The sequence below is a fragment of the Mobula birostris genome, chromosome 16 (assembly GCF_030028105.1).
Source record: "Mobula birostris isolate sMobBir1 chromosome 16, sMobBir1.hap1, whole genome shotgun sequence".
In the NCBI taxonomy this organism is placed as follows: Eukaryota; Metazoa; Chordata; class Chondrichthyes; order Myliobatiformes; family Myliobatidae; genus Mobula; species Mobula birostris.
Genome location: NC_092385.1, coordinates 30,885,680 through 30,899,155, shown reverse-complemented (window position 1 = coordinate 30,899,155; position 13,476 = coordinate 30,885,680). Strand labels below are relative to the sequence as shown.

Sequence of the window (13,476 nt, the reverse complement as noted above, 5' to 3'; positions counted from 1 at the left end):
AATTGATCTGGTGGTCTGGGTACAAATGAGGTGTGGAGCCAGGGTTAGAGAATTGGCAGCTGAGGCAGGCATTCAGACCTTGAGTGTGTGGCTGGTGCCAGAGCTGATGTCCAGGACATCAGAGGAAAGGAATGTGAGAGTTAAGGTCTTCAGTGCATATACATTTTTGTGCTCCCTTTAAACTCATTGGGTTTATTGGATACTACTGTGTAGCGTGCAAAATAATGAAATGAAAGTGTGTTGACACATCCAGAAATCTATATCCACAGTCCTGGTCCCACCAAGCCCTTAAAAGTGCAAGGTTATTAATTTTATTGAAATTGGAAATTCAATAGTTGAAATAGAACATGGAAATGATGTCAAATATATAAAGGGTGTTCAAGAATAAAGAGAGTAACAAAAACATATTTTAATACATATCCCCATATTCCCTAAATCAGAGGGAAAACAATTCAATATTGGTAAGTTGGGGTGTACTTCAAAAGGAAAGCACTATAAAAGAATGAGAGTGAGGCAACAGAGGTTGATGTGCTACTGTATACTCTCATCGAAAATTGAATGAAAAGATTATTCATATTCAGTGAATAATCTTATCATGTCGTTATTCATATTCAGTGAATAATCATAGATATAACCACTGCATATTCAGTGTGGGAGTGAGGTAAAGCATTGCAGTGGTAATGCCTACACAAAATTCTGCATTATATGCACAAAGATTTTGCTCAAACACAGTATCATCAAACTGCAACTGCCATGTATCTCTTGTAGCTCCCCTGAGCAGGCTATAAGATCCTGGAGGCAGCTGCAGTTAGAGAGGTCCCAGGGGTCGCAGAGGGAAAATGATTAGGGCGTTGTCTACAGTACAAGCAGGGTCGCTGCAGCAGCTGCAGTGGGAAATTGGCCCCAGAGTGCCACAGGGGGTGTAGTGACAGAAACAGGAACCTGCTCCCCCTGCTGTCTGAAATAACCGGAGCGGCTGGAGTGTGAGAATAACCACTACAACTCACACGAAATCTGAGAGGAGATTCATCTATCTCCTCTCTTCTTCTCACTAACCTATCACTACTCTCTGGTGCCCCTCCTCCTTCCCTTTCTCTCATGGTCCTCTCTGTTCTCCTATCAAATTGCTTCTTTAGCCATTTACTTTTCCCACCTATCACCTCCCAGCTTCTCACTTCACCCTTCACCTCCCCCACCCCCTTCACCTGGCTTCACATATCACCTGCCAGTTTGTACTCCTTTTTCTCCGCCCATCTTCTTATGGCTTCTTCTCCCTTCCTTACCAGTCCTGATGAATGCCCTCGGACCAGAATGTTGACTGTTCATTCCTCTCCATAGATGCCGTCTGGCCTGCTGGGTTCCTCCAGCATTTTGTGTGTGTTACTCTGGGTTTCCAGCATCTGCAGAATCTCTTAATAAATGTGTGTTGTTGGTTGTAGGGAAAGACTCTAAAAGTGAGGTTTCAGCAGAGATTTATGGGAAATTTGAGAATTAATGGAAGGTTGAAAGAGAATGAATAGTGAAAGGGTGAATCCCCTGCTTGGGAAATTAATACTAAAAGGTAAAAACACAAGAAAATAATTTGAAAATTGAGGAATCATGCAGATATGATTTTCCACTAGGTTAATGGAACAAGGAAAGCCTTTCCTCAACTATCTTTTGCAGTAGAGACCACATTTCAACAGTAAGTAGGAATAAATTGGAAAATTAGCTGAAGGGTAGGACCGGCATTGGCACAATGGCCCTAATGGCAGCCTCTTGAACTTAACTTTTTATTTAAAATGCTCCAAATGCCATGTCATTCTTTATTTTATTTGATTAGGCTACTTATGAAAATTTAGCAGTGTTGGCATTATCTTTGCTAATACTACTCATCTATTATTTTTCTTTCTTGGGAAGAGAAAAAAATTAAATAGGAATGCAAATATTCTGTAGCTATGTATTCTAAAGTGGGTGCCTGAAACCAATTCTAAAAAGCCAGAGAGCTTCTTAAAGCTATTGGCTTTTGAAATATCTGCAACAGATGTCAGGTTATTTTTACATCACCCTTCTTGAATTATTTTGTACAGGTGGCACATAGTTCTAGTTCTCTTTGTTACATTTATATTAATTCAAGCCAGAATGATTTCTCACCTATATTTATGCACACATTTGTAATATAACTTAAATAAGAACTTTATTTTTAAAAGCAGCTCAGTTTCTATGAAATGCGTCATTTCCTCTAATGAAAGTAAATTTTGTGTTAAATTTTTTATTTGAACAGAAAACCGACATGTATTTCCATGATTTTATCATTTTTATATCTTTTTGACTTTAAAATTTGAAGAGCTTTTAAAATGTTACCACGGTTATTTGATAGGTGGCTGTCAAGCAAATAAAAGTTACTGTGATTAATCACGAAAGTTAACTCTCTCTTCCCCACATATTCCTCCTCTGTCTCTCTTCACATTCTTCTCCTCAACTCCACCTCTCTCTTGACTCCTCTACCTGTCTCTCCTCTACACTGCTTCCCTCCTCTTTCTATTCCCCTCCACATCCCCTCACACCACTTCATTCGTCCACATTTCCACTCTTTCTTTCCTCCTCACCCCCAACGTCACTGGGTATTGGTACAATACCTAAGTTTTCACTCCAGTGACTTAAAGCAGGAGCTAGGAGGTTTTCATGATCCAAAATCATGACAGATGGTGGAAGAGAAGTGTTGTTCAATGATGGCAGTAGAATGGGATAGAGAATTTAAGAAGTAGAAGCAGGAATCCAGCTATTCATCTGTTCATGCTTGTACCGCCATTCAGTAAGAATCCACAGCTCCACGTTCTTGCACTAACCTCATTTCCCTTGATTTGCTTAATATCTGAAAATCTGTTAGCAGACGGCAGTGTGGTGGAGTAGTGGTAGGAGATATGATGTAAGATCTAAAGCACATAGGCTGCTTTAGCTGTATGCTGGTATTGTCCTATAGTGTTTTTTTTAAACTCTAGTTCAACCTTCTTCCAGTTGAAAAAACATGATCATTTGTAGTTTCATTGCTCACACACAGTTAAAGATGACTTATTGGCATTCACAACTTTTTATTCAGCAAGCATAAGTCTGCTTAATCAGAAAATGACAAAAAATACTAGTTTTAATAATTATTTTTAAGTTTGAAGAAGATGGATAGCTAATTAGTCAGCACTCGTTGGAGAACAGAAAAGAATGGATCTGTGTAATGTATCTTGCATCTCCACATAATCAGTTTGTAGATGTAATTGCCAGTTTACATGTTTGAACTGCTCATGAGCTTGTGTAATGAGTGTAGAGGATTAAAGCTGCTGTTATTGTGATCAGCAGTTACAAGTTTAAATGTGTCTCCAATTCAGCGTGGGAGGTAAAATATACACAAAGAAGTATCTGTTCAGATGCATAATTTAGTGGTCCTAAAACAGGCAGTATTCCAACATTTAAAAAAGGAAGCATCAGTTGGCAAAATTGTTCTCTTGTCCTGCACTCTTAGTTATTCATTTTGAGATTAAGTGAAATAGATGAATTAGGATTCAGATGGTGAAAGAAGTTTCATGCTTTTATTGGAGTAGTTGGAGTAAAGCAAGATAATTTGTGGAGAAGAAGGAGGTATTGTAAAATTTGACCAATGAAAGCCCTCTTGATTCTTATACCTTAAACTAGCCAAATCACATCTATTTATCACACTACTCCATCAATGTATGAACTTTCCCAGGGTGTTGACCCTGAGATCCTTCTCATGACGTTCCAATTAGCGCAGGAACTGTTCTTTGGCATCAGGTCTGCATTTGCACTTGAAGCCTACAGATAGTGTGCATTAAATTAGAGGTTCAAAAATGCCTGAACAGCCCAGGATCAGGTGTTTTGGAATTGGTGAAAAGCTTCGAGAAATAGTAATTTCTTATATTTTATTAGATGATCCATGTCACTCTGATGAGCACTTGGTTGTAGCCATCTACCTATCCCTTCTATAACATTTGGAAACCAGATGGGCTATTCTGTATCTAGGTTCTCAGGCTTGAGCTGGAGGTGAGCAACTCAGCTGGTAGCAACTGTCTGCTCTCCACTCTGAAACTGTTGGGTGAGGATTCCTTAAAAAAGGCGTAATTTGCAAAATTAATGAAACATTGGTTAAAATATTGTCTGATGTCAATTTTTAGTTGCCAACTGATGTTAGTCAGTTACTGGGTTAATTACATGAACAAACTGAGCCAGCTCGAACATCATTTACTTAAAAATAACCCACCTTTTTTTGCCCAGGTTGGTTTGTACCTAGATATACTGGGCCCCTGGCCTCATTGCAGGCTTGGTCCAAACATGGTCAAGAGAGTTGAATTCCAGAGGTGAGGTGGGGGTGACAACAAGGCTGCATTTGATCAAGCTTATTATGTCACAACTCTTCTTAGCTGCTTCAACAATGGCTTTCCTTCCACAATGCCAGAAGTGGGGATGTTTTCAGATGAGTTCAGAAAGCTTAATTATACAAATGAAGCTGCTCCTCCCTGTGTACAGCAAGACCCAGACAACATCCAGGTATGGGCTGATAGCAGGTCAATAACATTCACGCCACAAAATTGCCAGTCCATCAAGAGGGAGCTTAGCCACCTAACTCTGACATTCGGTAGCATAATCATAATGAAGTCCCTCTCCTTCAGCATTGTGAAGATCATGATTAATCAAGATCTCAATGTGTCAAAACTATATGAATACCATGCTAGAAAATCAGATCTGCTTTTTGGATTTCTTGTAGTTACTGACTTAACTCATGATGCCCAAAGCCATTCCACTATTTCAAAGCACAAGTCAGGAGGAATACTGTTTACTTGCCTTGATGAATGCAGAGCCAACAACTTTCAAGAAGCTTGATACAATACAAGGAAAAGCATCCCACTTGTTTACCACTGCATTAACTGCCCTGAATATTTATTAATGAACAAGGCTATGGTGTTTACACATTACAAAATGTACAACAGTTCTGCATCGAGTTTCTCCCAAACAGTGCCTCTCAAATTTATGACCACTGCTACCACTAAAGGTAACAGTAATATATGCGTGGGAGTATCGTCACCTGAGGTTCCATTCCAACTTGTACACCCACCCTGACTGAGAAATGTTCTTGTGGTTCTTCATCATTACTAGATCTTAATACTGGAATTTCCTTTCCAACATCATTATTGGAACAATTTTTAGCATATGGTCTGCAGTCATTTAAGAAAGTCTCGAAAACAAATAGATGGACGCAATAAACGTCAACTTAACCAGTGATGTAGAAGTTCTCAAAATTAATGCTGCATATAAAGCAAACAGTCTGACCATTTTGAAGAGCAGTAGTCAGGTGATAATGGGTGAAAGTTGGTATCATATTTGAATATTGCTCTTCTGAAGTCTTTGAGTTTCAGCTGCACTGAATCTAAATTCTTGACAATCTCAAATACCTCTCTCTCTCCATGTCTGGTGTCATCCTTCTTGTGTCTTTTAATTCACTTTGCAGGATCTGGTGTTGCTGGCAAGGCTGGAATGTGTAAGTATTCTTTGAGAAATGTGTGGTGAACCACTGAGAGCTGAGTGGCTTGTTTAGCTTTTCGGAGAGAGTGAGAAGGCATGGATCTAGAATTACGTATAGGTTAACCTTGGTAAGCTTGGCAGAAGGATGTTAATAAAGCAGATGGATCTTAATAACAACTCTACAGTTGGCAAGCAGCTGGCCCTGGCTCTAGATTGCTAGTCCATAATTATACCACTGCTGAACTTTCATCCTGTTTTCTTCCAAGTGGACCTCCAAAAAACTTCAGATTATCTATAATTTACCTTTTGAATTATAATTCCTCACTGATACCATTGTAAAGTGCAACCTGTAGAAGGCTATGCAACTTTGCTGCCCCTCTGGAAATTGTACTGACAAATTAGATAGGCTTAATATTCAACTGGCAAACTATTAAAATATTCCAACCCTTTATATTAGCATGGTGAGGAAATGTCAAATTCACTGCACTTCCCATCCACTCACAGTCAGGCAATGGTCAAAGTGTTGGTAAGAAGTCTTGACAGAGTAATATATAAAAAAAAAGTAACCTGTCGACGATACGCATGAGTTTGTAGGGTTCTCAGCATTCACTAATAAATATTCATCTTCCAGTTTGTTAAGCTGTTTCATTGCGTGAAGGTGCTTTAAATAGAATATCAATCAAGTCTTCATATCTTGGGTTGGAAGATGTTAAAGTGTTTTGGATTTAGCAATAGAGCTGAAAGAATCATGGATAATGTAATGGTTAATGAAAGTATGGCTTTGATTTGCTAATTAGCTGCATATTGTAGAATTAACAAATATAAAGTTAAAGATTGTGTACATGGAACATCGAAACATACAGTGAAGTTTGTCGATCACGTCAGCAAGCAATACAGTCCAACGATGTGCTGCGGCAGCCCTAAAGTGTTGCCATAATTCCAGTGCCAACATAGCAAAGCCACAAATGATTAGCCCATACGTCTTTGGAATGTGGGAGGAATCCGGATCACTTGAGCAAACCCATGAATTCATGGGGCGAACGTACAAACTCCATTCGGACAGCAGTAGGAATTGTACCCTGATTGCTGGCAATGGTAAAGCATTACGCTAACTGCTCTATCCGGCATAAGTGATACAAGAGGCAAATGCTACAGACATTTAATTGGAAAAATAAACCTTTGATACAAAGAGCCTTCATGCTATTTTCCACACAGATAATGGATAATAAATTCTACTCTGTGACAGAGTACAATTTGTCATTTCTGCCTTGCAGATTGGAAGGCTTTTAGCTAGCTTTGACCTGCCCTGCTAAGAACAAATCCAGAATAAAAGCAGAAAATGCTGGAAATACTCCGTCATGTAGAAATCAAAGTGAATTTATTATCAAAGTACATAAATGTCACCATATGTAACCCTGAGATTCGCTTTTGTGCATACACAATAAATCTAAGAAACAAGATAGAATCAATGAAAGGCCACACTCAACAGGATAAACATCCAATGTGTAAAAGACAATGAACTGTGGAAATACAACATTTTTAAAAAATAATAATAGTAAATAAATAAGCAATAAATATCTAGAACATGAGATGAAGAGTCCTTGAAAGTGAGTCCATAGGTTGTGGAACAGTTCTGTGATGGGACAAATGATGGATGCTGCTTTCCTGTGACAATACTCCATGTAGATGTGCTCAATGGTAAAGAGGGCTTTACCCATGATGGACTGGGCCATATCCGCTGCTTTTTGCAAGATTTTCCGTTCTAGGACGTTGGTGTTTCCATACCAGGCTGCGATGGAACCAGTCAATCTACTCTCCACCACACATCTATAGAAGTTTTCAATGTTTTAGATGTCATGCTGAATCTTTGCAATCTCCTAAGGAAGTAGAGGCACTGCATGCTTCCTTTGTAATTGCACGTACTGTACATGCTGGGCCCAAGAAAGATAACACCTAGGAATCTAAAGTTGCTGACCCTCTCCACCTCTGATCCTCTGATGAGGACTGCCTCATAGACCTCTGGTTTCCTCCTCCTGAAGTCAATAATTAACTCCTGGTCTTGCTGACATTGAGTAAGAGATTGTGGTTGTTACCCAGATTTTCAATCTCCCTCCTATACGCTGATTCATCACCACCTATGATTTGGCCAATGACAATGGTGTCATCAGAAAATTTAAATATGGATTTGGAGCTGTGCTTAGTCCCACAGTCATAAGTATAAAGTGAGTAGAACACACAGCTTTGTGGTGCACCTGTGCTGATGGAGATTGTGGAGGAGATGTTGTTGCCAATCCTAATTGGGGTCTGCAAGTGAGAGGGAAATTGTTAATTTCTAGTGGATGGTCTTTCATCAAAAACAGAGATAAAATTAAATATCAGCCTTTTTTAATCTGCAAAGAAGGGAAAAGGGCAGAGAGAACAAAATGAAGGCCTCTGATGTCAGCTGAGAGTGAGTGGTGACAGCTTGTTAACTGCAACTGATCTGTCAGGAGAAGATGTAAATAGAATGAAAGAGATGAGAGATGAAGCTGTGGTTGTATACTTATTATGTTAGTAGGCCAGTAATGTCTGGATGAATAATCTCAAACACATCTGTTTAAATCCTTCAATGACAGTTGAAGTATTTGTATTCAATTACTAAAACTTAAACATCAAAACAGTAAAAGAGACTTGAAGCATGTCATAAAATCCAGAGGAAATTTCTGGTATATATTTGAGGTTATGATTGTGATTAATTGATAGCAACGGAGTCCTACATTTGACCTCACTGCGGCTGGAATACTATGGGAATCTACTCTTCCATCTTGGTTTGTGGCCAGTATCAAGAACTTAAAGTAGAATTGTGGGCATAATTAGACATAATGAGAACATAGTTTGCCAAATGTTTTTATTTTTGAGGGATTATTGTTCTGTCATGTTTTAACTGTTTTAGTCTCGACATCTCTAAATTGGTTTTCCTAATAAATAGTTTTTCAAATAGATATTATCTTAATAAATATTAACTAACTAAGTGGAATGTTTAATATTTCCCATTTTCCCAGTTTTTCTTTAGTTGCAAGAACAATGTGGACTGCTAAATATTATTTTGCTCTATAAAAATTCCTTCCTGCAGTCCATTCTTCATTAATGATGTTTCCATGTGGCAAAAGGAATAGCAGCCTACTCATAGTTTATCAGTGTATAATTCTATATATGTACATCAGTGACAACAGAGAAGAAAATTAGTAATGCCACTAATCTATAATAATGGCCTAAAACCTGCTGTCAAAGTAGTTTGCAAGGCGAATAATAGATGCTGTTTTTAAATTTCATTTCCTACAGAAACTTCAAATAAAGTCAGATCCACAATGATCCACAGAAACTGGAAAGTTACCCTATTGTTCCACCAAGTCTGAAACTGGCACCACACTACTTGCTCCTAATTCAAATCCATAGAGCTGCATGAAATTCCTGAATTTCCGGAGTAGATAGGAAGCAAATTTGGCACAGAATCTTAAAGTATCTAACCTAAGTCCTACTTTAAAAATGCCTTGTGTTAATTCCTGATATATAAACAGAAATAGCTGGTATCACTTACTATCAGATGTGAAAAAAGAAACAGAATATAAATTTAACATTTATTTAAAATGAATGCCCCTTTCTGTTAATTACTGCTTGTCAACCTGAATGCTGTTAAAAGTTTAACTTTAACCAATGTGAAATCTAACTTCTTAAGGTTTTAACATGTAACTCTTTATTAAACTTCTGTCTTTCATGACAGTCTGTTCCTCTGCAGCTGATTTGAGCATAAATTCTTCATTGTGGCTTATACTTCCTCTTAGTCCTAGTGTTTTTTTTGAATTCATTCACAGGTTATGTAGGTCACTGCCAATGCCAGCATTAATTGTGCAGCCCTAATTATTCTTAAACTGTCATCTTGAATCACTGCAGTCCTATTAGTGAGCACACCATTAGCATGATTGTTTCAGCATTTTCATGCAACTGTAATGAACAAAATGCTAAGTAACTCCAAATGTGACAGTTCTTGATCTGGTGTGAGAGGAGCAGGCGATGTTGTTTCCCCGTTGTCCATCTGGATGCTAGAGTTTGAAAGTGCTGTCAAAGAAGCCTGGCAAGTTGGTACAATTCCTCTTGTGCCTGGTAAATACTACAGTAAAGAGTGCTAGTTACAGACAGGTTGAAGGGACTGCTTTTCCTTGGCACATTCCTTGTGTCGTTGGAGCTGCCCTCATCAGTTTTCAATCCAAATATTTTGTAAGCTTTTTTTACCCCTTTACAGGCACTGAACTTGTAGTTGTAAATAATGGAGACATTTTGGTGAGTCTGGATACGAGTAGCATACTAGTACTAAAGATAGTGCTAGTGCCTCAGCTCCACAAATTTGGGTTTGATGACATTTGCATGTTTTTGACTACGTGGGTTTCTTTTCACACCCCAAAGTTATGTTGATTGATGGGTGAATTAGTAACTTCTAAGTTAATACCCAGTGTGGGTAGCTGGTTTGATTGGATTAATGAGATTTCTCTGCAAACCAGCATGGATTTGATGAACTAAATACCCTCCTACTGCGTCAGAGGAAAATAAAAATACAATATAAGTGTCTAAGTTGTATTTGAGGCAAATACAGATAGGTTTCTAAACTGTGCTGATCCCCAGGATGTTGATAGTCAAAGTTTATGACTAGTACTGCTGTTATTTTCATAATCCTTCATTGCGACAGGTCACATTAACATACCATTGCTCAGAGCCAAAATGAACTGCAGAATAGAATGTGGTGTTTTAAATGATCATGTTTAGCATCTTATCACACAAGCAAATAGAAACTCTTGGACTGGATTTCTCGCCAAAATGTGGAGGTTTTTTGTTGTGCTGTCAAAACAAGTTTATGGTTGCCATCACCATTATTTTTATTTTACGGTACTATCCATCCCATGGCATTTTGCTTTATGCAGCTCCTTTCTTTAAGACTATTTCTGAATTATTAGGTGATACAGATCTTGAAGTGGTGATAAACATCTAAACTCTGCAAAGCCTAAACCTGAGACACAAAGTGAGATGAGAGTCGTCATAACTGTTGTTGACTAAGTTCAAAACTTTTAGTAAAAATGCTGTCTGTGATTCACATATACTGCCACATCTCCTGATTCAGCAGGAAGAACTCTGCGTCAATTGCCTCAATTACAGCAGTGCTTGGCTAAGTACCCAGTGGTGTAGGAGATCACACTGCTTTTCATTACTCCACCTGATTTTTATTACATCACCTTTTCTGTTATGTCCAATGCATGGACACATTGTAGGCAACAAACTCTGCAATGAAGAGACCCAGATCTTACACAACCCTTTCGAGTCTCATGCATCTCCACTGTTTTACTTTGCCATTCCTTCTGCACCAGGCAGGCTGCCAGCTTCTTTGGAAGGTGTGCTAGGGGGTGAGAACATGAGGTACGGGCACGATATCACCAGAAATTTAATTTGTATCTCATTTTGTCATCTTTGAAACGGTCACAGTTATCTCCAGTTTCTTCCTCGTGACTTGTAACATACTACCATGTTTCATCCTTTTTTGTTTTGGTGAGGCTATCCTTTTCATCCAAATAATATTTGTTTGGTCAATAATTATCTATTTCAACAAATGGCAAAATTGATTGGCTGGTTGAACTCTATATTTTATTATCTTCCATTATTTGTTCCAATAATTGAGTATTCCACGGCTAGATTTTCAAGTTTATTGAAAATTTTAGTGGATAACTGTTATTGTATTATTATATTGACATTAACTGATACTTTTTAATTGCATTTGTAATACAGTATATTTTATTCTTTTATGCATTTCAAAGTGATAAATCTCAAATATTTGCTCTTTCTCCCTTTGAGTTAAACAAAATTGTCCTACTGGTAAAATTTGCCATTTAAGAGGCTTCTACTTACATGAAGCCAGCTTTGGTCAGGATTCCTATTCCCGATCAGCTTAATATGAAGTTGAGCCACAATAATTTTTAAAACTACATTCTCACATTACAGAAATTACTATACCAGTTAATAAGTAACATTCCATAAAGTACAATATATATATTTCATAATGTGATTTGATGAGTACAATGTGGCAATAATTAAGTCTGCTCACTTAATGCCTTTTGCAGTTTTAAAAGCAGATTTTACCATTCATTGTTGATTTTTCTTTTCTTTCCAATGCAGATTTTGCTCAGTATCATCATATAAATTCTTGGAAACATTAAAATGAATATTAGATATTCTCTGAATTTTCAGAATAGTTTACTGTAAAACTATTCTCACAGTATTTTGCAGAAGATCTAATTAGTTTTAAGAAATGTTTCATGTGACACATGCATTTGGTTCTCCTTTTAATTTTAAGGCAATCCAAAATACTACTGTCTGCACATATGTAGAACTCATGTCTTAGGAATTGCCATCTTAACCCTTATCTCTTCCAATAAAATAGGAACTTTGTACAGTTAACAAATATGATTTGACTCTTTCTTCAGGGTCTTTAATTAGTTTTGGTAATTATTCTCAGTAACTGGGCTTTGTTTTCAAAGGCAGGAACTGTGTGCTAAAATGTGTCCTCACGCTGAGTGGATGCAAACCAGATGCCCATTGTCTGTTTGGGTCAATATGCATTCTTGATCTAACAAATAACAGGAAATTGAGAAAATCTGGCAAAAGGCCATGGTCTAAGATAAACTGTTCTTTGTATGGAAATCTTTAGTAAAAGTAACATTAAAGAAGGAATCTTGTTTTTCTCAGATTGCTTTGACATACCCACTCAGATTGTCTGTATTTAATCAATACCAGTTGATAAAATATTCATTAAAAGAATTGATTATTTCTTTAAAAGCTATTTAAATTAATTCATGAAGAAGATTGTTTTAGAACTGAAACATACTGGAAATGTCTGTTCCAGCACAGTTTTGAAATCTAATAGCCTTTATGGCATGTCGCTTGATTCATACACTGTAATAGCAAGTCATTTCACATTTATACATATACTAGCTATTCAGGGTTTTCCTAATTGAATTGATTGTTCCTGGCAGCCTGTTTCCCTGACAGCAGAAGCAACTTGGCTCTAACAGATTTAACAACCTGATGAGCCTTAGAGTCCCTGACCTTCCTGGGTTGTACAACATGTATAGGACTGTAAACTACAAAAGGCATACATGCTAGACTATAAAACTGGCTTGAATGCACTCAGCTACTGCCAGAGGCTGTTTGCCAAGTATGTGTTTATATTTAAGTATCCAAGCTTTTAAGCTTCACAGTGAGCACTTCAGTTGTTCCTCCACTGCAGTGAACTTACAAATGGCTATTTTATTTTCGCAGAAAAATCTGTCTTCACTGCAAGTGCCCACGTGAGGAACACATAGTGACAGTGATGCCTTTAGAAATGGAGAAGACTGTGAACAAGCTCATGTATGATTTTCAGAGAAACTCCACATCTGATGATGATTCTGGCTGTGCTTTGGAAGAATATGCCTGGGTTCCTCCTGGACTGAAGCCTGAACAGGTAATGTCAATTTGCCGTTACTATTCGTCATTAGAATCTTTTCTACAATGTTGAATAAACTTTGGTCCCTTTAGCTAATTACAGCACGCATTACTTCCAAACAGATTTTGATCTTTTTTTTGTGAATTCATGCTAATTGAATTTCATTTTATTGAAGTAAAACTTTTTGATGTACCCATTTAGAAATAATCCAATACAGTCTTGGGCTCTGGACCAGAAAACATGTGTAAAAGTAGTACGGAGCTTAAGAAGCTGCAATCACCATTATCTTCAACCAGTCTCTGAAGCTGGTTTTTTTGCAGTGCTTAAACATACTATTTAATAAAGTTCAGGAAGCAGTAACTGTGCTTGTGCATGTCAGCTAGTGTTTAAATTGTTATTTTTATTTTTATATTGTGTGTAATATTTTTATTTAATATTGCTTTACTACACAATGACCAAGATGTGAA

General features: G+C 37.5%; 1 protein-coding gene across 5 annotated transcripts in view; it reads left to right on the top strand.

Annotated features, from left to right (window-relative positions):
• Positions 1-13,476, top strand: part of prickle2b (prickle homolog 2b) — a 205,662-nt gene that overhangs the window by 158,746 nt on the left and 33,440 nt on the right. For 4 of the 5 annotated variants that reach the window (XM_072280515.1, XM_072280513.1, XM_072280514.1 and 1 more), the window contains one exon: positions 12,844-13,027. In XM_072280515.1, the coding sequence (XP_072136616.1) occupies positions 12,896-13,027 (132 nt within the window). In that variant the 5' untranslated portion in view covers positions 12,844-12,895. Of the gene's footprint in view, positions 1-12,725; positions 12,740-12,843; positions 13,028-13,476 lie in introns of those variants that run through there. The other variant, XM_072280517.1, reaches the window with a different exon arrangement.